This window comes from Dryobates pubescens, chromosome 8, assembly GCF_014839835.1.
Source record: "Dryobates pubescens isolate bDryPub1 chromosome 8, bDryPub1.pri, whole genome shotgun sequence".
In the NCBI taxonomy this organism is placed as follows: Eukaryota; Metazoa; Chordata; class Aves; order Piciformes; family Picidae; genus Dryobates; species Dryobates pubescens.
In genome coordinates this window covers 42,524,294-42,549,296 of record NC_071619.1, presented here as the reverse complement: position 1 = coordinate 42,549,296, position 25,003 = coordinate 42,524,294, and the positions used below count along the sequence as shown (strand labels likewise).

At 46.8% G+C, this 25,003-nt stretch overlaps 1 protein-coding gene across 1 annotated transcript in view; it reads right to left on the bottom strand.

Moving 5' to 3' along the window:
- The window catches only part of LOC104306902 (ovostatin-like), a 39,829-nt gene extending 18,201 nt beyond the window's left edge, over nt 1-21,628 (bottom strand). The window contains exons 1-17 of the mRNA XM_054163956.1: nt 21,552-21,628; nt 20,838-21,021; nt 20,355-20,511; nt 18,708-18,760; nt 17,757-17,777; nt 14,721-14,889; nt 13,253-13,337; nt 11,611-11,722; nt 10,857-10,971; nt 10,520-10,629; nt 6,909-7,067; nt 6,390-6,617; nt 4,315-4,372; nt 2,630-2,775; nt 1,513-1,662; nt 800-970; nt 367-499 (exon numbers count right to left, since the gene is read on the bottom strand). Of these exons, the coding sequence (XP_054019931.1) occupies nt 367-499; nt 800-970; nt 1,513-1,662; nt 2,630-2,775; nt 4,315-4,372; nt 6,390-6,617; nt 6,909-7,067; nt 10,520-10,629; nt 10,857-10,971; nt 11,611-11,722; nt 13,253-13,337; nt 14,721-14,889; nt 17,757-17,777; nt 18,708-18,760; nt 20,355-20,511; nt 20,838-21,021; nt 21,552-21,613 (2,113 nt within the window). The 5' untranslated portion in view covers nt 21,614-21,628. The remainder of the gene's footprint in view (nt 1-366; nt 500-799; nt 971-1,512; nt 1,663-2,629; nt 2,776-4,314; nt 4,373-6,389; nt 6,618-6,908; nt 7,068-10,519; nt 10,630-10,856; nt 10,972-11,610; nt 11,723-13,252; nt 13,338-14,720; nt 14,890-17,756; nt 17,778-18,707; nt 18,761-20,354; nt 20,512-20,837; nt 21,022-21,551) is intronic.
- Between the last annotated feature and the right edge of the window lie 3,375 nt (nt 21,629-25,003).

The following is a 25,003-nucleotide window of genomic DNA, read 5'->3' as shown; positions in this document are numbered from 1 at the left end:
GGCCGAGCCCAGAGAGTGGTGGTGAATGGTGCCACAGCCAGCTGGCAGCCAGGCACCAGTGGTGTGCCCCAGGGATCAGTACTGGGCCCCATGCTCTTTAACATCTTTATTGATGATCTGGACGAGGACATTGAGTCCATCATCAGTAAATTTGCTGACAACACCAAGCTGGGGGCAGGAGTTGATCTGCTGGAGGGTAGAGAGGCTCTGCAGAGGGATGGGTTCAATCTCATGCCCTTGGTCTCCGCCCATCTCTCCAGCCTGGGAAGGTCAATACTCAAGAGCAATGTGATTCATGAGTAATGCCCATGTCCAAGTCACAGGAGTACCACTTCACTTAGTGAAATCTCTTTCCTGTTGTGTTACCTGATGATTTGACATGGTGTGTGGAAGCCATGAACCCGGAATTCAAGTAGTACGATGAGGGTCTGGCCGCCTCGCTCGCACACACCACTGGCTGCCGAACCTTGGAGTTGGTAAAGAACTTAATTCCCATATCCTGTAAAAAAACACACATTTTAATATTAGTCATGACCATTCCTCCTAATATTAGTCATGACCATTCCCCCTGTTTCCTGCTTCTGACTTCCTATCACTGGGATGCCCAGAGTCAGCTATGCAAACACTTGTGGGAACTTGGTGCATGCTGGAAAATCACAGTAGGCATCAAAGTCACCTGCAGAATAGAAGTCCATGAGGGGATTTTTCATGGATAGATTTTACTAAAAGTGTTGGTTGAGGCAATAGCTAAAGCTACATAAGTAGAAATGAAAGTTTGAGTAATATACAGAACATTTACCCTGAGGAATTGATACACATCTGGGCCTAATCCTGATGTTACAGGTGTATAATACAAGCCTTTGTGAAAGATGTTGTCAGAGGAGACACAGGGGTCTTCAGGGTCATCTTCTAGGTTGAGCCCATCAAAGATGTAGCCTTGAAAGTCATGCAGGGGATGAAGGCTGTATATCTGTGAGAGGGAAGGAAACACAAAACCTCTGTGTGTGTGTGTAAAGATCAGTTCTGATGTCACTGTAGCATCCTGCAAATTGACAGAGCGGAGATGTTAGCCACTTTGAAACTAGGCTCTGTTTCTTGGACTGCCTGTTCTGGCTAAACAGCTGGACCCAGAGAGTGGTGATCACCAACTCCAGTTGGAGGGCAGTATGTACTGTGGTACCCCAGGGGTCAATACCAGGCCCAGTCCTGTTCAACATCTACATTACTGGTCTGGATGATGGGGCAGAGTGCACCCTCAGCTGGTGCTGGTGACACGAATGTGGGAGGGGTGGTTAATGTGCCAGAGGGTCATGATGCCAGGGAACAGCCACTGGTTAAACTAAATTTCACATGAAAGAGGACTTCCAGATGCCAAGAATGAAAAGTATATGACCAGCACATGCAAAAATCAGTGGAAGTCTAACACAATCCTGCAACCTGAGGTGGAGAGACACTGTTATGGAGGAGGAGAGAGTGGTGAAAGGAGACAATACATTTGCTTGGGCAACTTACCATTCCTGCAGACAGATCTGTCTCAGACTTGAGGAGCAGTACACTCTGATCCACTGCCCTCACAGCACAGAAGGAGTTGGCAGCAGCTTCAATGACTAAACTGACTTTGGAAGCTGAGTATATTTGCTTGTGAGAGAATTGCAACCGGACCTGGAATGTAAGAAACAGATGTTGGGACAGCTAACTCCTACTGCTCAGGGCTGCTCAGTGTGTGGGTGGGAATACAGGGCAAGATGGAAAGTAGAAGGCTCTTCTGTTAACACACAGATTACAGAATCACTTCAGCTGGAAAAGACCTTTAAACTCCTCGAGTTCAACCGTTATCTAACTTCACCAAGATATCTGATCTCCACAACCTCTGCTGACCAGATCTCTGCTGTAATGGAGGCTTAGGCAATAGGCACTCTTGGCCTCCCTTGGTAGCTTGAATGAAGCCTGCCTTGAGTGATGTGGAGCCCCATCCCTGCAGGTGTTTTAAAGAGGCAGGAATGTAGTGCTGAGTGTCATAGTTTAGGACCAGGCTCCATAGTTAGATAACTATTTCTTCACAGAAAGAGTAATTGGCCACTGGAATGTGCTGCCCAGGAAGGTGGTGGAGTCCCCATCCCTGGAGGTGTTCAAGAGGGGATTGGATGTGGCACATGAAGCCATGGTTTAGTTAATCCTGAGGTGTTGGGTGACAGGTTGGACTTGATGATCTCTGAGGTCTTTTCCAACCTTATTGATTCTATGATAATGATTGCACATGATCTTTAAAGTCTTTTCTAACAACAGTGATTCTATGATTGTAAATAGTGAAGTGCAATAAGCCTAAAGTGTTTGCTGTGCCAAAGATCAAACAAACTAAATTAAATCAGACACAGGTATAGTTCAGGAGAGACAGGAACCATCTGGGAGTAGTGTGGGCTTCCTGCAAAGTAATTTTAAATGTTTAGTTTTGCCTTGTGATGATAAGACCAGGGAATGACGGTAAAGCAGAGAAATAAGACCAAGGAGAAAAAAGCAAATTGAAGAGGGTAATGTTGAAAGGAGAGGGTGGAAACAAGAAATAAACCTGGAAATCTTCTGGGAATATGTGCACAAAGAATTGTCATGTATCTGACTCACTGTATCTCACCTTGTTCTTGAAACACTTCTCCACTGGGAATCCAACACTGTCTGCTACCAACTCCTTGGCAGGGTGTAGAGTATACACCAGCAGCTGAAGAGCTGGAGCCATTTTCTCATCGACCTCAAGTGGGATGCTGAAAGTGCCATTTTGATCTGGAGGAGGAGATAAAGGGACCAACAGGAGAGAAGAGCAAAGCTCTGCTGTAGCGGTAGGCATCGTCAGCTTGCAGACAGCCTCACTGGCCCAGCAACCTGCACTTGGAAGATAAGCTGAAAAATCCTGGATTTGCCACAAGGTGACGTGCCTGGGATTAGATCCAGGTGTTCTCAGATTTATTGTGAGCTTGAGCACATGCCAAGATTCAGGCAGCTCCTTAAGCCAGGCACTCTGTATTCACAGAATCACAGTGAGGGAGCAGTGTCTTTACATGCTGCTTTGCCTGTGCTGCATGAACGGACTTGGGCCAAATGAAATTTCTCAGACATACAGTCACAGAACCACAGAATCACCAAGGTTGGAAGAGACCTCAAAGATCATCAAGTCCAACCTGTCACCACAGACCTCATGACTAGACCATGGCACCAAGTGCCACATCCAATCCCCTCTTGAACACCTCCAGGGATGGTGACTCCACCACCTCCCTGGGCAGCACATTCCAATGGCTAACAACTCTCTCAGTGAAGAACTTTCTCCTCACCACCAGCCTAAACTTCCCCTGGCACAGCTTGAGACTGTGTCCTCTTGTTCTGGTGCTGGTTGCTAGAGAGAAGACACCAACCCCCACCTGGCTACAACCTCCCTTCAGGTAGTTGTAGACAGCAAGAAGGTCTCCTCTTAGCCTCCTCTTCTCCAGGCTAAGCACCCCCAGCTCCCTCAGCCTCTCCTCACAGGGCTTGTGCTTGAGGCCTCTCACCAGCCTCCTTGCCCTTCTCTGGACACGTTCAAGTGTCTATTCCTTACCTTATCCTTTGGGAAGACCTTTACAGAACACTACTTCTTGACTCATATCAACCAAAGTAGTTGCTGGACTTAATCTAACTTTATGGTCATCTTAGTGGTAGTGCCAGTATCAGGCCCCTCACTTCAGGAAAGTTCCTGAAGTTCCTGGAAGGTGTCCAAAGAAGGACAACAAAGCTGGGGAGGGGTCTGGAGCACAGCCCTGTGAGGAGAGGCTGAGGGAGCTGGGGTTGCTCAGCCTGGAGAAGAGGAAGCTCAGAGGAGACCTTCTTGCTCTCTGTGACTCCCTGAAGGGAGGTTGTAGCCAGGTGGGGATTGGTCTGTTCTTCCAGCACCAGAACAAGAGGACACAGTCTCAAGCTGTGCCAGGGGGGGTTCAGGCTGGATGTTAGGAAGAAATTCTTCCCAGAAAGAGAGATTGGCCATTGGAATGTGCTGCCCAGGGAGGTGGTGGAGTCACCATCCCTGGAGGTGTTTAGGTAGAGCCTGGATGAGACACTTAGTGCCATGGTTTAGTTGATTAGATGGTGCTGGGTGATAGGTTGGACTCGATGATCTCAAAGGTCTTTTCCATCCTGGTTAATTCTATTGTATTCCATTCTATTGACACATGCATGGGTGGAAAGAAATACAGCCCTCCAATAGCTGCTGTATGCATCTGGGAAAGCTTGCCTTGGTCCTCAGCTCAATCATCCTCCCCTTTTGCAGAAACATGGATTGGAAATGTAACTTACCTGTTTGGATATTAACTTTTATTTCACCTGTAAGGACAATCTTGCCTTTTGCCATGCCCTGTAAAGAGAAGAGCAATACATTTACAGGTTGGCAGAGGTTGGAGTAAGAAAGAGGCAATCAAGTTCAATGTACATCAGTGTTACAGTCGAGCCATGTACTTGAGATGGCTCCAAATGCCTAAGCATCAACCTCAGGACATGATGGATGCTGCAACTGCTGCTGATACTTCTGGGGCCTTTGTCCAAGCAGAAGGAAAATGACAGGAAGAAGGAGGCAAAGAAGACCATGGAGAGTTTCTTGGAAGGAAGAAACAAGAAACCTGACCTGAAATATTGTGAAGGTAGTTCCTTACTACAAAATAGTCTGTCTGGAAATGGGGTCACAGGATCACAGTATGTGAGGGGTTGGAAGGGACCTCTGAAGATTTCACTTATCTGCCCTATCAGTCAGGGTTGGAAGGGACCACAAGGATCATCTCGTTCCAATCCCTCTGCCATGGGCAGGGACACCCCACACTAGATCAGCCTGGCCACAGCCTCATCCAGCCTGGCCTTAAACACCTCCAGGCCCCAAACACCTCATGGGGAAGAACATGGACCCACTCTCATGGTGAAGAACTTCCTCCTCACATCCAGCCTGAATCTCCCCACCTCCAGTTTCATTCCATTCTCCCTAGTCCTATCACTACCTGAGATCCTGAGCAGTCCCTCCCCAGCCTTCTTGGAGCCCCCTTCAGATCCTGGAAGGCCACAATGAGGTCACCTGGGAGCCTTCTCTTCTCCAGCCTGAACAGCCCCAACTCCTTCAGTCTGTCCTCACAGGAGAGGTGCTCCAGCCCTCTGATCATCCTCGTGGCCCTGCTCTGGACACCTTCCAGCACCTCCAGATCCCTCTTGTAATAGGGGCTCCAGAACTGGAGGCAGGACTCCAGGTGGGGTCTCAGCAGAGCTGAGCAGAGGGGGAGAATCCCCTTCCTTGCCCTGCTGGCCACACTTCTCTTGCTGCAGCCCAGGATCTGATTGGCTTTCTGGGCTGCAAGTGCACACTGAGAGCTCCTGGTGAGCTTCTCCTCCACCAGCACCCCCAAGCCTCTCTCCTCAGGGCTGCTCTCCAGCCAGTCCCTGCCCAGCCTGCATTTGTGCCTGGGATTGCCTCCACCCAGCTGCAGGACCCTGCCCTTGGTCTTGTTGAAGCTCATGAGGTTGGCTTGTGCCCACCTCTCCAGCCTGTCCAGGTCCCTCTGGATGGATCCTTCCCTCCAGCTGTCAGCAGCACCACACAGCTTGGTGTCATCAGCAAACTTGCTGAGGGTGCACTCAATGCCACTGTCCATGGCACCCACAAAGGTGTTGACCAAGCCTGGTCCCAGGACTGATCCCTGAGGGACTCTGCTTGTCCCTGGCCTCCACTGGGACATGGACCATTGACAGCCACTCTCTGGGTGCAGCCATCAAGGCAGTTCTGTATCCATCTAGTGGTCACCCATCAAACCCATGTGGCACCAGTTTGGAGACCAGGATGTGGTGTGGGACAGTATCAAAGATCATTGAGTCCAACCCCCCTGCCAGAGCAGAACCATAGAATCCAGCACAGGGCACACAGGAACACATCCAGATGGGTCTGGAAAGTCTCCAGAGAAGGAGACTCCACAACCTCTCTGGGCAGCCTGTTCCAGTGCTCTGTGACCCTCACAGTGAAGTTCCTCCTCATGTTGAGGTGGAACCTGCTGTACTGTAGTTTATATCCATTACCCCTTGTCCTATCATAGGGTGCAACAGAGCAGAGCCTGTCACCTCCCTCTTAATACCCATCTCTCAGATATTCACAGACATTGATCAGATCCCCTCTCAGTCTTCTCTTCTCCAGACTAAAAAGCCCCAGGGCTCTTTTTTTCCTGAGCAGGCAGTTTTGCTAAACAACCTCATTGATTTTTCTGTTCTTGGGCTATGGCCTTTGTCCTGGATGATGATCCAGAACCTGGAGGAGAACCCACTGCCATAGCTGCTGTTGATGAACTGTCAGATAGCTGCCAGTTAAGCCCTCTCAGCAAACCGTGCAACAGTCCCACACTCACCACATAGGAGAAGTTCACAGTGTTCATGTTCTTGTATCCTTCCATATTCAAGATATAGTGCACAGTGATCATCCTCTTCTGCCCACACCTCAGGCCTTTCCACAAAGGCTCAATCCTCAGAAAACTGCTAGTCCAAGAGTAAAAACGCTGAATGGAGAGAGAGGCATCAGGGTAGGAAGGCTCTACCCAGCCTTCAGAGTGGCACTGCTCACTGGTTTTGTAAATTGCCTGACAGAAAAGGGAAGAAAAGGAAAGGAAACATATGTCACTGGGGAAATCATTATTACATGCTGCCATCAGAATGATTAGGTCACATAGGATATGTGTATTTAAGAATGACATCTAAAGGGAAAATGTAGCACAATGGTCTCGCAGCCTTGCAGCAAACCATTACAGTGCAACACCTCAAGTGTTTTCCTCACTCTCATGGTAATTTTGAGAGCTCTAGAACCTTTTTCTGCCTTGACTCTGAGAGCAACCATCTCTCTCTGTCTCTCTTCAGCTGTATTTGGTACTCACTTTCAGAGTGATCTCAGGGTCAAACATTTCGGACGTGTCAATGCTAAACTGTGCAACACCATTATCATCAGTGGTGAGGTTGTCTGTATTCTTGCTATTGACAAACAGATGAATAACCTCATTGGAAATAGGAGAGTTGTCTTTGTCTACCAGCTTGACCTGTGGAAGAGAACGTGTTCAGCATGTTACCTTTCTGTACGTAGCTACTAATGCTCTAGACCCCTTTGCTATCCACAAAGTGCAATTGCTTTTTCTTCTCCTTTCAAAGCTGAAATTACACTCTTCACATCCTGGAAGCTATTAAAAATGTCCCTTTTGGAGCAAGAGCTTCTTATATTTCATCTTGAGTTGCTGGAAAGTGTCCAGAGAAGGGCAACAAAGCTGGGGAGGGGTCTAGGAGCACAGCCCTGTGAGGAGAGGCTGAGGGAGCTGGGGTTGCTTAGCCTGGAGAAGAGGAGGCTCAGGGGAGACCTTCTTGCTCTCTACAACTACCTGAAAGGAGGTTGTAGCCAGGTGGGGGTTGGTCTCTTCTCCCAGGCAACCAGCACCAGAACAAGAGGACACAGTCTCAAGCTGTGGCAGGGTAGGTTCAGGCTGGATGTTAGGAAGAAGTTCTTCCCAGCAAGAGAGATTTACCATTGGAATGTGCTGCCCAGGGAGGTGGTGGAGTCACTATCACTGGAGGTGTTTAAGAACAGCCTGGATGAGGCACTTGGTGCCATGGTTTAGCTGATCAGATGGTGTTGGGTGATAGGTTGGATCTTGAAGGTCTTTTCCATCCTGGTTAATTCTATTCTATTCTATTCTATTCTATTCTATTCTATTCTATTCTATTCTATTCTATTCTATTCTATTCTATTCTATTCTATTCTCTTTCCTGGTCTGTCCTTCCTGACTACACATTTAAGATATACCTCCTTTTCTCTATTTTTTCTGACTACACATTTAAAGATATACCTCCTTCTCTCTATTTTTTCTTGGAAGTCTGCTGCTGCTACTTCTAATGTCTGAAGGCCTTTCCTACAGATTTTTGTTTGGATACTTTTCTTTGCCTGTCCTCATTGTCTCTGCCATTCAAATGTTAAACCAATGAAAAATAACAGAAGTCATTGGGTAAATTCTATGTATTCTATGTATTCTATGTAACTGAGCATTCATTCTGAGGTTTTGTTGCTTGGATTTTGTTTGTTTCTTTGCAGGGCTCTTGTTTGGTTGGGTCTGTTTGGCTTTGTGGAAAAACAGGACAGGGGTGATAATATATTAAACACAAGCTTAAGAGACTGACTATTGTCACTGTCCAGAAACAACATGGACACAAATTATCTCTGAAACAAAAAATTATCATAGATAATAAAGAAATATTCAGGTGGATGTCGACTTGATGGGACTGAACACAACAAAAGTGAAGGCACACAACATGTGGCCAGCTACAGCTGTGTCATAGTGCAAGGAAGGACCACAAATGGTGTGTGATGGCACCAGGAACAGGTCTGGCATCTCCTCCAGCATCAGTGACTTCCAGACAACAGATCCCCTGATATTGCACAAAAGAGAAGAAGCTGCCTGAAGTCATGTGACTGTTTGAGGCTGTGCCTTTAAGGAAGGGGCACTCTGGCTAAATGTTTGTAAATATTCTGTATTCTAAACAAATTTCATTGGTGAATGTGACCGTTTGAGGCTGTGCCCTCAAGACAAACAGTGCTGGGACACTCTGGCTGAATGTTTTCGGTACTAGAACAAAAACATTCTGATATTCTAAACAAATTTCATTGGTGAATAGATAAAATGCAACTTTAAACTGTAGAGCAGTTGGAATATTTTTCTCTCAGTCCAGTTTGGTTTGGGAGTTGGGGGAGTTTGGGTTTCAGCCTGTTCTCCCTGCCTGCTTCTTCGTGGACTGCTGGAGTTGGCCTTCAGATAAGCAAACACTAATCCTGCATGGGCTTTTGAAGCTTACTAACAACTCTTTCCCTTAATAACTTGCCTTTCTTTCTCTCTACCCCCTTTTTGGGGAAAAAAAGGGAGGTAGGGGGAGAGAGAGGGGGTTACAGGGAGGGGATCCCTCCTCAGGGAGGGATTTTTGTTATTTCTCTTTGCTGTGTATTTCTGTGTATATATTGTAAATACCTGTATATACTGTGTTATATATAACCTGCTCTCCATATATGCTTGTAAATATATAGCTTTGCTCCTCCGACTGGGTTAGCTGTGGTTTCTTACTCTGTGGAGGAGGGGGAGCTAAGCCCTCTCTCAACCTACCACAGTGAATTATGGGGGAGTGAGATCTTAAGACCCAGAGCGGCTGGAACTTTCGTTTAGTTTCGTTTCCTTTCGCTTCCCCTCTAGCTGGACTGCTTCTGGGCTTCTGGCCAAATAACCCATAAGCATTAATAAGCTACTAATCCTCCTGCTGTGCTAGGCCTTTGCCTTGTCAACACCCCTTTTTCTCTTTCTACTCCTTTTTGGGGAAGAAGGGAGGTAAGGGGGTGAAAGGGACACAGGGGGAAAGCCCCACTGTCGGGGGTCTGGTTTCTGGTTTTGTTTCTTTGCTGTATATTTCTGTAAATATTGTAAATTCTGTATATTTGTGTACATAAATTCCCTGCTGAGCATTGCTTTTTGTAAATACAGCACCCCCTTCGCTTTCACCAGCTGGGCTAGTTGTGGGGTTTTTCCCTTTACTTATTCTTAGTGGGGGAGGGAGAGCTGGGCCTTTCCTTTCAACCCACCACATTCCTCTTCTGGCGCCCAACGTGCCCACAAGTCAGCAGCAGTAGCTTTGCCTCCCAGCCTTCTAACAGATTGCTTTCAGTATGTTTAACGTTTATTGTGGTGAGAATGTGTGCATTGAGAGATTCACTCAGGCACATCACCCCAGGGAGCACTGTGACCCCGATTCTCCAGTAAGAGGTGGAAAATGGAGTGTGTGTGGGGACCAAGTGAGAAAGTTATATAGACAGAGGGGAAAACAGGCCTTGAAAGACAATATCTTCTCTCTTTTCATTGCTACTGGTAAGATGTCACCATTGAAAAAGTGGTGAACGGAAGGAAAGAGAGAGATCTTTCCCTACCCTTTAAACCACTGCTATGTGGAATTTGTCATGGAACATAAAATAATGAAAAAGGTTTTTTGAGACTGAAACTGTTGTATTTTCCTTGATTTTTTGTTCTTAATTTCTTTTCACTCTTTCTTCCCTCAACCCCCTGTGTTTGTATTCATCTCTGACTGGCATATGATCATCAGTTCTGAAGAGAAAGGCAGTGAATTACAGCAAGCTTAAAAAGCAAACTAGAGAAGTGCCAGCTGATGGATTGGGTTGATTTCTGGCAGAACCAAACTCAGAATCAATTCAAACTCTTCAGTATTCAGAATTACCAATAAGGCACTCTATGCAAAGAAAGAAGACCTGCTTTAGCACCAGACTTGGCAGTGTTAAGTAATGGCTGGACTTGATCTTAACAGTTTTTCCAAACAAAATGATTGATTCTATGATTCTAACCCTGGGGAGGACACCACCTGCCCCAAATACCCCTCCGCTTGTTCCTATCACTGTTGGCATGTGATTGCCTGTTACTCATCTCTAATAGAAGCTCTCTGTGCCCTTGCTTACCTGCCCAGAGTAAGGAATTCCTCTTCTGTAGTAGTGATCCACGTTCTTAAAGTGTATGGTGCTCAACACCCGAGTTATGGAAATAGACCGAGTAGCTGTGAGCTGCAGGCCTGTAAGACATGGCCAGAGTCAAGAGAAGATACAATTTCTCTTGCATATATCTCCATTTCTCTTGCATATATCTCCATCAGAGTTTGCATTTGCCTGGAGATGGCCACTGTGCTTATAAAAATGGATCTTCTTCAGAAAGAGATCCTAGCATTCAGCAGGCAAAGGCTGAATATGGCCTGATCTTCCTTTTGATCACACCACATTTTGACCAGCTAGAAGGGCTTACCTGTTCCTTTCTCTGTGACAACGGCTTTCACATCAAGCCTCCTCACGTAACCAATGCGCTTTAGCTCGAAGATGTCAGAGCTGAAAACCTGGGAGAGGCAGCCCTCTCTCTCCAGCTGGAAAGGGAAGAAAGCAAATCTTGTTGCAAACAACAACAGCTTCCACAGCATGCTGACAGCACATGGGATCTTTCTGCAGTGAATGAAGTATTTCCCCACTATTTTAACATGAGTTGTACAGGACATCGCTGTCTGCAGTTTGCAGCTGGGAAACAGAGTCACAAAGAAGGAATATGTTAGTCCCTCTCCAGGTCTGTAGGAACCCAGGAGGAGAACCAATCAGTGCCCTGAGTTCCTAGATAGCTAGAATCACAGAATTATTTGGATTGGAAGAGACCTTAAAGATCATCTGGTTCCAACCCCCCCTGCCATGGGCAGGGATGCCTCCTACTAGAACAGGTTTCTCAAGGCCCCATCTAACCTGACTTAGAACTCTTCCAGGGTTGGAGCCTCCACAAGTCCTCTGGGCAAGCTGTTCTAGTGCCTCATGACCCTGATGAGGAAGAATTTCTTCCCAATATCTACTCTAAATCTAGTTTCTTCCAGTTTGAAGCCATTACACTAGTGACGTAAGCAAAGAGATGAGTTGAGCGAAGCAAAGCGTCAAAGAAGGAAAAGCGTGAGAAGCAGAGGGAGAGAAGGAAAACCACAGCAGAGATGGCAAAGACAAGGAGCTGTAATAATTATGTATCGTACATCTTTGTTAAATGACTGACAAACTGGGCTTCTTTTGCACCTCCCATATGAATCAAAATCCCTGCACACACTTAGCTGGACTTTGCCTTCAACAGGTTGGCCGTAGGTGTACCTAGGGGAAGAGGAAATAGATTCGTGAGCTGATGCCTAAAAAATTGACTTAACAGATGACGGAATGGATCCAAGGTGAACTGGGAAGCCAGAGAACAGAATGGATTCACAGGTGTCTGCTAAATCCCCTGCTTCTACAAAAACATAATACAACTCAGAAGTTGAACTATTACAGTATCACAGTATAACTAAGGACCTCGAGGAGCATCGAGTCCAACCTGTCTCCACAGACCTCATGACTAGACCATGGCACCAAGTGCCACATCCAATCCCCTCTTGAACACCTCCAGGGATGGTGACTCCACCACCTCCCTGGGCAGCACATCCCAATGACGAACGACTTGCTCAGTGAAGAACTTTCTCCTCACCTCGAGTCTAAGCCTCCCCTGGCACAGCTTGAGACTGTGTCCCCTTGTTCTGGTGCTGGTTGCCTGGGAGAAGAGACCAACCCCTCCTGGTTACAACCACCTTTCAGGTAGCTGTAGAGGGCAATGAGGTCTCCCCTGAGCCTCCTCTTCTCCAGGCTAAGCAACCCCAGCTCCCTCAGCCTCTCCTCACAGGGCTGTGCTCAAGGCCTCTCCCCAGCCTCGTTGCCCTTCTCTGGACACCTTCAAGTGTCTCGATGTCCTTCTTAAACTGAGGGGCCCAGAACTGGACACAGGACTCAAGGTGTGGCCTAACCAATGCAGAGTCCAGGGGCACAATGACCTCCCTGCTCCTGCTGGCCACACTATTCCTAATACAGGCCAGGATGCCATTGGCCTTCTTGGCCACCTGGGCACACTCTGGCTCATGTTTAGGTGGCTGACAATCAGCACCCCCAGGTCCCTCTCTGTTTGGGAGCTCTCAGCCACTCTGACCCCAGCCTGTAGCTCTGCCTGGGGTTGTCATGGCCAAAGTTCATGACTTCTATTTCACCCCTAAACCCATGAACCAAACCCACACCTTAAATGTAAAAAGAAACACCTCTATAGGCATGACAGGTGTGCTTACTGACCTAATTATGGCTGTTGCCTCCACACTTCAGCTTAGGCTGGAGTTTTAGACTCACTGAAAGCGAAGTAAAATTCCTCATATCTACAAGTAGATTAGGCTTTCAATCCTGGATTCTAAATTACAGGATTAGATCTTGGTGTTAAAGTCATTAAGCTTGGAGGGAGTGTTAAAGACAGATGAAAGCACAAGACCCCAGTTAGAATTCAACAGTGCACTGCCGCTGGCAGTTCTCCCTCTGAGGTGTATTATTGAGGGTGGATACATCCTACTTTAACAGGGGACCTCTCAAATGGTTTATTCAACCCACCAAACACAATACTCACACAATAAAATGAGATCATGAGAGAATACTCATACAATAAAATGAGATGAGCACAAAAGTTAATGAAAGCTCCAACCACCAAGTCAACCCTGACCAATCTCTTCTGAGGCCTTCTTTATTCTGGTTTCTTCGCCAAGCCCTTCCTCTTTCCCCAGTCATTGGCAAGTTCCTGGGTTTATCACATTTCCTAACCACTCTGCACTTGATACTTACACTCCACAGACTTTCACTGTGAACTCTGTATCCAGGACTGAAAGGCTTTCAGGTGCGGTGACTGTGACATCGAATTTCGGCAGCACTGGGACAAAGAGTGCAAAGAACAAAACAAAACAAACATTGGTACATTGTAGACTGGCAGACCCTTCTGAGATGAAAGAGGAAATGAGGATATATATCATCAGTATTAGTCACAGGTGGAAAAGAATCTCAGTAGTGGGGGGCCAAAATGGTTGAGACACGATCTGACCAGCAAGGGCTCCCTAAAATATCACAGTATCACCAAGGTTAGAAGAGACCTCAAAGATCATCAAGTCCAACCTGTCACCACAGACCTCATGACTAGACCATGGCACCAAGTGCCACATCCAATCCCCTCTTGAACACCTCCAGGGATGGTGACTCCACCACCGCCCTGGGCAGCACATTCCAATGGCCAACAACTCTCTCTGTGAAGAACTTTCTCCTCACCTGGAGCCTAAACTTCCCCTGGCACAGCTTGAGACTGTGTCCCCTTGTTCTGGTGCTGGTTGCCTGAGAGAAGAGACCAACCCCCTCCTGGCTACAACCACCTTTCAGGTAGCTGTAGAGGGCAATGAGGTCTCCCCTGAGTCTTCTCCAGGCTAAGCAACCCCAGCTCCCTCAGCCTCTCCTCACAGGGCTGTGCTCAAGGCCTCTCCCCAGCCTTGTTGCCCTTCTCTGGACACCTTCAAGTGTCTCGATGTCCTTCCTAAACTGAGGAGCCCAGAACTGGACACAGGACTCAAGGTGTGTCCTAACCAGTGCTGAGTACAGGGCACAATGACCTCCCTGCTCCTGCTGGCCACACTATTCCTACTGCAGGCCAGGATGCCATTGGCCTTCTTGGCCACCTGGGCACACTGCTGGCTCATGTTTAGGCAGATGTTAACCAGCACCTCCAGGTCCCTCTCTGTTTGGCAGCTCTCAGCCACTCTGACCCCAGCCTGTAGCTCTGCATGGGGTTGCTGTGGCCAAAGTGCAGAACCTGGCACTTGGATTTGTTGAATGCCATCATAGTGGACTCTGCCCATCTGTCCAGACAGTCAATGTCCCTCTGCAGAGCCCTTCTACCCTCTAACTGACCAACATCTGCTCCCAAGTATTTCTAGGAAGCTTTAAGAAATCAGAATATCTGAGGTGAAGCTGTGAAGTCTGGATGCTTTGGAGAGTTTTGCCAAGAAAGTGTGGAGATGTGGCTTGGAGAAGGTTGGTTTGTCACAGTGACACTTCCAATCAACTTATTGCCTTGTGATGCAGATTATTTTCCTGGCTGAACCTTTGGGTTTATGCTGTTCTTTTACTTTTCAGCTTCAGTTCTTCATGAGAGTTAAGTGAAGGTTTATCGTCCAGGAAGCTGCTTGAAGGTTTAGCACTCAGAATGCTTGATTGACAGGGGCTCATCTCTAATAATCTCTAATAAACAAAACCAGTAGGTGGTATTTACCATATTCCTCCACCAGGAAGGAGTGATTTGTTTTATCTCCTGACTTCTTTACTACAATAATCTTGTAGCTCCCCAAGATGGGCTCTTCAGTTAGTGGAAATTCAATCTGAACAATGTTCATCTCTGATGTCACATTTTGCCACTGAAAGATCCTGTTGCCCCGTGGGTCCTGAAGGAAAAACATGAATGAATATGGTTTCATAGTTTCTTCACCTGAGGAATCCTTTACTACTAGCACACAAAACTGAATGCAAAGAAGAAAACAGAGCAAGTGGCTTTAACTTGCTGGGGAAGTCACTTAATGCATAAGCATTGAAACAAATAAAGCCTTTAAACTTTTTTATTGCACTTTGCACTCTGATATATTGGGCCCCTCAGGTTGGGAAAGATGTTGAGATGCTGGAAAGTGTCCAGAGAAGGGCAACAAAGCTGGGGAGGGGTCTGGAGCACAGCCCTGTGAGGAGAGGCTGAGGGAGCTGGGGTTGCTTAGCCTGGAGAAGAGGAGGCTCAGGGGAGACCTTCTTGCTCTCTACAACTACCTGAAGGGAGGTTGTAGCCAGGTGGGGGTTGGTCTCTTCTCCCAGGCACCCAGCACCAGAACAAGAGGACACAGTCTCAAGCTGTGCCAGGGGAGGTTCAGGCTGGATGTTAGGAAGAAGTTCTTCCCAGCAAGAGAGACTGGCCATTGGAATGTGCTGCCCAGGGAGGTGGTGGAGTCACCATCCCTGGAGGTGTTTAGGAAGAGACTGGATGAGGCACTTGAATCTATGGTTTAGTTGTCATGAGGTGTTGGGTGATAGGTTGGACTCAATCTTGAAGTTTTTTTCCAACCTGGTTAATTCTATTCTATCCTATCCTATCCTATCCTATCCTATCCTATCCTATCCTATCCTATCCTATCCTATCCTATCCTATCCTATCCCATTTCCTGGTCTGTCCCTCCTGACTACACATTTCCAATTTAGGATATACCTCCTTTTCTCCATTTTTTCGTGGAAGTCTGCTGCTGCTACTTGTAGTGTCTGAAGGCCTTTCCTACAGATTTTTGTTCGAACACTTTTCTTTGCCTGTCCTCATTGTCTCTCTTTCAAGTACTGACTGCAGAAGTGTGGAGGTCAAAGGGTCTGTGCTGCACTGCAAAGTCCCATGACTTCATGGTGTAACATGAAAACTTGCAGGAATGCTGTCTTGACATGGACTGTGATTCCTGCTTTTAAAATCACCACAAAGTGGCATGGAATTGCTAACATAGCTAATATGTATATCTGCAGCATGGATGTGTTCAGCTTTCAGCAGCATTTGAGCTATGAAAAGATACACCCTGAAATCAGAGAATCAAAGAATCATTTTGTTTGGAAAAGACCTAAAGACTATTATGAGCATTGAGTCCAACCATTACCTAACTACCAAGCTTGGTGCTAAATTACTTCCCTCAACAATACATCTCTGCAGCTTTTAAACACCTACAGGGATGAGGACTCAACCACCTCCCTGGGGAGCCTGTTCCACTGTCTGAGAACCCCTTCCATGAAGAAGTTTCTTTTAATACCCAACCTAAACCTCCCATGGTGCAACTTAAGGCCATTTCCTCTTGTCCTATCACTTGTAACTAGGGAGAAGAGACCAACACCCACCTGGCTCCAACCTCCTACCTAAACAACCCCAAGTCCCTCAGCTGCACCTCACAGACCTGTTCCTCAGACCCTAAACCAGCTTCCTTGCCCTTCTCTGGACCCCCTCCATAATCTTAGTGTCTGCCCTTGTAATGAGGGGTGCAAAACTGAACACGGGACACAAGGTGTAGTCACCAGTGCTGCCTGCAGGAGAACAATCATTTCCCTGGTCCTCCAAATAGAGGCCAGGATGTTCTTGGCCACCTGGTCATGTGCTGGCTCATGTTCAGCCAGCTGTTCATCAATGCTCCCAGGTCAGATTTCCAGCCACTTTTACCTAATCCTGTAGCATTCATGAGGTTGTTGTGACCCAGGGGCAGGACCCAGCACTTGATCTTGTTGAATCTCACACAACTGTCCTTGGCAGATTGATCCAGCCTGTCCAGGTACCTCTGTAGAGCCTTCCTACCCTCAGGCATCTGCAAACTTACTGAGGGTGCACTTGTCCAAGTGTACCCTTGTGCAGAGCTTTGATAAAGTTGTTAAAGAGGACTGTCCGCAAAACTGAGCCCTGGGAAACACCACTCATGAACAGCTGTCAGCTGGATTTAACTCCATTCACTATAACTGTTTGGGCCAGGCCACCATCCAATGCTTTTACCCAGAGAAGGCATGAACAGACTGGAGGAAGTGGAGGGGTGAGAAAAGCAGGCATGGGAACAGTGCAACTTTTATTGCTGTAATGAATCTGGATAGGCTTTCCATATCAGTAAGGCTCAAACTGCATCCTGGGCTCATAGAATCCATAAGGTTGGAAAAGACCTCAGAGATCATCAAGTGCAACCTAACACCTCATGACTGACTTCAAGCTTCATGTGCCACATCCAAACCCCTCTTGAACACCTCCAGTGATGGGGACTCCACTACCTCCCTGGGCAGCACATCCCAATGGTCAATCTCTCTTTCAGGGAAGAACTTTCTCCTCACCTCCAGCCTAAACCTCCTCTGGCACAGCTTGAGACTGTGTCCTCTTGTTCTGGTGTTGGTTGCCTGGAAGAACAGACCAACCCCACCTGGGTACAACCTCCCTTCAGGGACAGCAATGAGGTCTCCCCTGAGCCTCCTCTTCTCCAGGCTAAGCAACCCCAGCTCCCTCAGCCTCTCCTCACAGGGCTGTGCTCCAGACCCCTCCCCAGCTTTGTTGCCCTTCTCTGGACACCTTCAAGAGTCTCAATGTCCTTCTTAAATGGAGGGGCCCAGAACTGGACACAGGAGTCAAGGCAAATTGATTTCCATTAATTTCTGCCAGTGTAGTCAGGAGCAAGAACACACACAAACCCATGTATGTACACGTGCCCCACATTTTGTTGTTATCTGTGTGACACAGTGCAAAGAGACACAAATAAATAAAGAAAAATCTTACCTGAATTGCAATCAGGGGGTACTGAAAGAGAGAAAAAAAGAGAAAAGGTGGAAGAGATTAGGTGGCTGAACAAACACAAATTGATTTTCCCCAGGACTGTGAGAAATGTGTAACCAAGAAGCACTATAATACTATAATCATCATAATTAGAGATCCTCATCTTTTATCTTAATCAGTTTGATAGCAGTTTTACTTCATGAAGAAAATTGCACAAAGGAAGATGTGAAATGAGAACACTGAGGCAGTTTCTGATCACACTGGATTGTGCCATGCCAGAGAGGCTGAGTATGTAGAGTTACAGGAGTGTATGTAAACCTTTACTTGGGCTTCTTTTATCTTAGAATCAGAGAATCAATAAGGTTGGAAGAGACCTCAAAGATCATCAAGTCCAACCTGTCACCCAAGAGCTCATGACTACCAAACCAAGGCACAAAATGCCACATCCAACTTGCACTCTTCCTTGTGGCTTTAACTCTTAGGAAATCATGTTAATTCTTTGCCATTTAGTCCTTGCAATATCACAGAATCATAGAATTGTCAGGATTGGAAGGGACCTCAAGGATCAGCCAGTTCCAACCCCCCTGCCATGGGCAGGGACACCTCACACTACAGCAGGTTGCTCACAGCCACCTCCAGCCTGGCCTTAAAAACCTCCAGGAATGAGGCTTCCAGCACCTCCCTGGGCAACCTGTGCCAGTCTCTCACCACCCTCATGGGGAAGAACTTCTTCCTAACATCCAATCTCAATCTACCCATTTCTAGGTTTTTTCCCATTCCCTTAGGTCTATCACTCCCTGAAACCCTATAAAGTCCCTCCCCAGCTTTCTTGTAGGCCTCCTTCAGATCCTGGAAGGCCAGTATCTCATTTTATCCACAACAACTGTTTGTTGAATATGTGAGGACAGGATGCTTCCCAGCAATTTTGAATAGAGAAGAGCTCTGGTCACTCACCACCTCCTTAACAGGCTTAAAATTGAAATCCAGGGCAACAACACGAAACATCACTGGAAAGGCAAGGAAAGCTATGTTAGCATTCATTCTCATTTGTCTGGCTGAGTGTGATGGCTTCCATTGAGGACTCCCAGTCTCACTGGGTCTCTAACAGTTCCACATGCACAGGATGCAGGTGGTAAAATACATCTTAAGTTAGAAGGATCCTACATAGATTTTGCCAATGGTACTTCTCCCAGCTTTGAATTCTCATATGCTTTCATGATAGCTTGCTTACAGTCAGAAAAAGAGGATGACCAAATGAATAGGAACTGCTGTGACCAAGTGAATAGGAACTGCTGTGACCCAGTGAATAAGAGCTGCTGTGCAAGTCAGGCAGTCTGAAGTGACAGCCATAACTCTTTCAGTGACTGTGCCTTGTCATTTCCCCACTGCTAAAGCAAGGTTTATCGCTTAGAACACATGAGAGCTACAAATATTACTGGAACCAGGTGGAATGTCTTAATGCAGTGTAGTTCCTCTTAGCCCAGTCTGTTCTTATCTTGTCCTGTTCTTTGCCTTACATTCTTTTATTCAATTTAGTCTACTGCTTCCCCCACCTCAAAACCAACCCAAAAAAATCCAGCTGTGTTTGGTGGATACCTTGGTGGCACCAAATTATGGCTGGTAAGCTTTCCTTTATGTTGTGTATCTATACAGATAGACCTCATCTCTAATTAAAGCATAGCTGATTCCACCTAAGAGCTATATTATTAGGCTGACCTCTGGAAAACAAGTGTTCCTACAGTGTCCCAGAAGTATTAAAGCCTACAAATTAATTAAGAAATGGATCTAGATGGATTCTTTGTTGACAAGAAGCTCTGTTGGATGGCCAGGTGAGAAGTATGGATATGGGAACAGTGTAAGTGCAGGCAAAACAACATAGAGCCATAGAATAGGTTAGGCTAGAAAAAAACCTTTGAAGGTCCAACCATTAACCCAGCACTGCCAAGTCCACCACTAAACCATCTCCCTCAGCATCACATCTACAATGCTTTCGAATTCCTCCATGCAAACATGAAGTTCAAAACCACCAGAACCCAGAAGGTAAACAGAGTAATTTAAAAGCTTATCATTAATTTTGAAACAATGGATTTCACTCTTGGTCTCTCTGGATGACCAGCATCACAGAATGAAGACTATGTCTCTTCCAACCTGGTCTATTCTATTCTATTCTATTCTATTCTACTATACTCTACTCTGCTCTATTCTATTCTATTCTATTCTATTTTATTCTATTCTATTCCAGCATTATTCTATTCTATTCTATTCTATTCTATTCTATTCTATTCTATTCTATTCTATTCTATCCTATCCTATTCTATTCTATTCTATTCCAGCATTAGTCTATGCCAGGCACTTCAGGAGTGGTCTAATCACCTCTTTCCACTGTTTTGGCTTGTCACCAGTAATACAACAGCAAAAGCTCCCCTCTTTTGTCATTTGGGAGGAAGGGACAAAGAAAATAACAGAGACCACGGGATGAGAGTCTCATGTTATCCTGAACATTCTGAGCTCCACAGAAATCTCAGTTTGAAAACCACCTGACATAGAAATACTCTCAGAAGAAATTGCTTCCTAGAGGGTGTTGTTTAAATAGATATTCACCACTCTGTCCTGGTTTGTAGATGGGTTTGTCTGTCTGCACAAACACAATGCTCTCCGTGTGCCAGATCAGCACTGACCGCCGCTCCTCTAGGCTGACCGTGGTGCACTTGGCAGAGAAGGAAATGAAAGCCACTGGGGCAGAACTGGCACGAGAGACCTGTGAGGAAACAGAAAAGCAAGGGGAAGTTGTTCTTCTTGAAGTCATTTACTCCAGAAAGCTACCATGTCCTGGGCTCCTCTAAGGAGACACCCACCTCACTTCCACCAACTTTACCACCTGCAGCAAACTTTCTTGGACCTTTCTTATTTCTTACATCTATTAAGAATACCTCCCTGTCTGTTCCTGTATGTCTCTCCTCTGCTTCCTTTTTCCTTCAGTAAATCTGATTGCTTCCTCTGCTTGCTCCATTCCTGTGCTCTCCACTCTACCTTTCTCCTCCTTGCATTTCTTTTCCACCGGGACATAAATTGAAATCCATTTACCGTGAAGTTGGAGCACTGAAGACTATTCCTTGCCATGGTGGTTCTCTCAAAAATAGTGGTGTTAACAGCACCATATTCTAGGGTGACTCTGACAGATATTGTCTCATTGAAATTGAGGAACTGCAGGCAAACTTGGCCTTGAGAGTCGCTTTGGAGGACAGCAGGAACCATGAGGACATACTGCCTGTGAAATACAAACATCATAGTGATCACAACACAGAAAAAGGAGAAACAGCCTCAACATGATGAAATAAACAGAAAATGCCCCACTATTATCCAGTACCTGCTGATTAGTTTAGTCTAAATATAGACCATTTTGTCAATGCTCCTCAGCCCTCACCTGCAGCCCCTAACTAGTTCAGCCACTAGTTCCCCCCAGAGCTTTGCCAATGCCCCCAGCTCCCACCCTTTATCTGAGACCTGGGCCCACCTGCTTTTAGCAAACTGCTGAAGTCACTGCTTTTAGCATCTGCTCTAGCTACTGCTGCTGTCTTTTCCCAGCCACACATTAACGTCTGCAGAAGTTCTGCAACAGGCAGAAGGTCTGTTTCAAATGAAATTGGAATCGTTCACTTCCCATCCACATTCCAGTTTGACTCTCCAGGTATAAAAGATGAGTCACAGCAGCATTTAAACTAAAATTACTGGTGCTAATTAGCACTGTCATTAAAGCTTTACCATGAATACTGCAAGTAATGATAGGATAGTTCTTACGGCTCAGGTTCCTTTGCAGCTGTTATATGCAGGAGAATAGCCAAAAGAAACTTCAACCACATTTTTCTCACTGGGAGACAGAAGAAAGAGATAAACTCCCTTCCCAAGGAACAATTCAGCTTGTTAATTCACTGCTTTAACAGCTCTGTGACATTCCTCACCCAAGTGCTTCAGGGGAAAGGAGTTGGCCTTTCAACTCCTCCCTGACTCCTTCCTTAGATATTAGTGCCTTTATAACTGCAGCTAGGGGTGGAGATCCTAGTCTATCCTATTGCTTCCAAGAACCTCCCCTAATCCTACTGCAACCTACACCAGCCCACTGTACTTAGATAATAACACTTTAGTGCAGGTGTCTTGATGTCTGAGAAAAATGTTCCAGCAATCTTGTTTCCAAGGCCAGGGTTTTATTTCTTACACTGAGGCTTGGTGCAGCGCAGCTAAGCACAAAATCCTCAGAAAAAGGCTCTCAAAACAGATTAATGCTTGAAGGATCTTCCCACCTTGGTTGGAATTTACAATTTGGATTGGCAGTCTGGGTGAAGCAGACTGACTTTCAATACTTTGACACTTGATTCTGGTTAAACTCATAGAATCATAGAATCAATAAGGTTGGAAAAGACCTCAGAGCTCATCAGGTCCAACCTGTCACCCAACACCTCAGGACTAACTAAACCATGGCTTCAAGTGCCACATCCAATCATTTTTGGAACTCCTCCAGGGATGGTGACCAGGTTGGGAAAGACCTTTGAGATCATCAAGTCCAACCTATCACCCAACACCATCCAATCAACGAAACCATGGCACCAAGTGCCACATCCAATCCCTTTTTGAACACTTCCAGGGACTGTGACTCCACCACCTCCCTGGGCAGCACATTCCAATGGTGAATGACTCTCTCAGTGAAGAACTTTCTCTTCACCTCCTGCCTAAACCTCCCCTGGCACAGCTTGAGACTGTGTTCTCTTGTTCTGTTTGTGGTTGACCAACCCCCACCTGGCTACAACCTCCCTTCAGGGAGTTAGAGACAGCAAGAAGGTCTCCCCTGAGCCTCCTCTTCTCCAGGCTAAGCAACCCCAGCTCCCTCAGCCTCTCCTCACAGGGCTGTGCTCCAAACCCCTCCCCAGCTTTGTTGCCCTTCTCTGGACACCTTCCAGCATCTCAACATCTTTCCTAAACTGAGGGGCCCAGAACTGGACACAGGACTCAAGGTGTGGCCTAACCAGTGCTGAGCACAGGGCACAATGACTTCCCTGCTCCTGCTGGCCACACTGTTCCTGATGCAGGCCAGGATGCCATTGGCCTTCTTGGCCACCTGGGCACACTGCTGGCTCATGTTCAGCCTACTATCAACCAGTACCCCCAGGTCCCTCTCTGCCTGGCTGCTCTCCAGCCACTCTGACCCCAGCCTGTAGCACTGCCTGGGGTTGTTGTGGCCAATGTGCAGAACCTGGCACTTGGATGTGTTCAATCTCCTGCCCTTGGACTCTGCCCATCTGTCCAGCCTGGCAAGGTCCCTCTGCAGAGCCCTTCTCATCTTCAAAGCACTCCCCAGAGAAATGCAGACTAACATGATAGTCTGACTGTGTCTCTGCATTTAGAGCCCAGGCTGAGCTCTGGCAGCTAAACTATGTGGAACAAGGAAAGATCCACTAGTGTTCACTCCTAGGCCCATGCAAGTGCAACAGCAGTCAGGTTACAGCTTCACTCACCTTTGACCAGCACATTTGCCACCAAAAATTGTACAGCAAGGACAGTATTAATACTTTGGCTAGTGCAGAGCTATTCCTGACCAGACCTTAGCTTCTTCACATAGGAAGCTTGTGATAATAGTTTCAGGATGACTCATCTGGGCTCACACGAGTCACTGGCATAACTGTGACCCAAGAATCCTTGCAACTGGCTGACCCTCATTTATTTCCATCTGTTACACCACTGCCTTCTCCAGGAATAAAAGCATCATAGAGTCAGAATTATTAATGCTGGAAAAGACCTCTAAGGTAATCAAGTCCTATTGTCAACCCAACATCACCGTGCCCTCTAAACCATGTCCCAAAGCACTATGTCTACACATTTTTGAACTCCACCACTTCCCTGCACAGCCCATTCCATTGCCTCACTACTCCTTCAGTAAAGAACTTTCTCTTAATATCCAACCTAAGCTTCCTTTGGTGCAACTTGTGTCCATTTTCTCTTGTCCCAGTAATCACAGACCACTGAAATAACTTGCAGCCCTCTCCTATTTTGTTGGAAGAAATCCCATCGCTCATCACAGTCTCACGGTATCACTAAGGTTGGAAGAGACCTCAAAGATCATCAAGTCCAACCTGTCACCACAGACCTCATGAATAGACCATGGCACCAAGTGCCACATCCAATCCCCTCTTGAACACCTCCAGGGATGGGGACTGCACCACCTCCCTGGGCAGCACATTCCAATGACAAATGACTCGCTTGGTGAAGAACTTTCTCCTCACGTTGAGCCTAAACTTCCCCTGGTGCAGCTTGAGACTGTGTCCTCTTGTTCTGGTGCTGCTTGCCTGGGAGAAGAGACCAACCCCTTCCTGGCTACAACCACCTTTCAGGTAGTTGTAGACAGCAATGAGGTCTCCCCTGAGCCTCCTCTTCTGCAGGCTAAGCAACCCCAGCTCCCTCAGCCTCTCCTCACAGGGCTGTGCTCAAGGCCTCTCCCCAGCCTTGTTGCCCTTAATCAAAATCACTGCAAGTTGTAACTATTACTCTTAGGATGTGCTTACTGCTTTCTTTAACGAGCTCATGATCTTCTCAGCTTGCAGAGCTGTGGGAGAACTTTGCCAGGGTCCCCGTGTCTTACAACAATGAAACTAATGCTTCATGCTCGACTGGAGAGCCTATTGACCAAGCGGTACTTTAACCGCACTTACCACGTTTCAGCATTGTTCCCAAGCACCTGGGCTCAATGAAGCATTTCAACCTTTACTATGCCCTCAACAAATTGTTACAGTATAATCTGTTCGAAGAAGGTTTTGTAGGAAGCAGCCACACTCAAAGTCACAGATGGCCTCGGTGCTTTCAGTCAATGTTTTTGTAGCTGTAATTGCCATCTCTTTGTGTTGATCCCCCTTTGAATGCAGCAATCAACACACAAGGAAGGTGTCTCTGAACCACAAATATGTGGCTACAGCTCTTGCAGACAGATTCACCTTGGCTACAAACTGCCAGCTGGGATGCTGCTGGGAGGACACTCCTGGGAGTTCTCAGCTGGGCTTTTCCAGAGCTCTTGTTGCTACCTACTACAGCACTCAGCTGGCAAGTTTGCAGTTGCTGCGCCACAGAATTGCCACTCTCCTCTCCCCCACCACTACTGGGAGCAGATGTTGGTCAGGGTAGAAGGGCTCTGCAGAGGGACCTCGACCGACTGGACAGATGGGCAGAGGCCAACAGGATGGCATTCAACAAGTCCAAGTGCCAGGGGC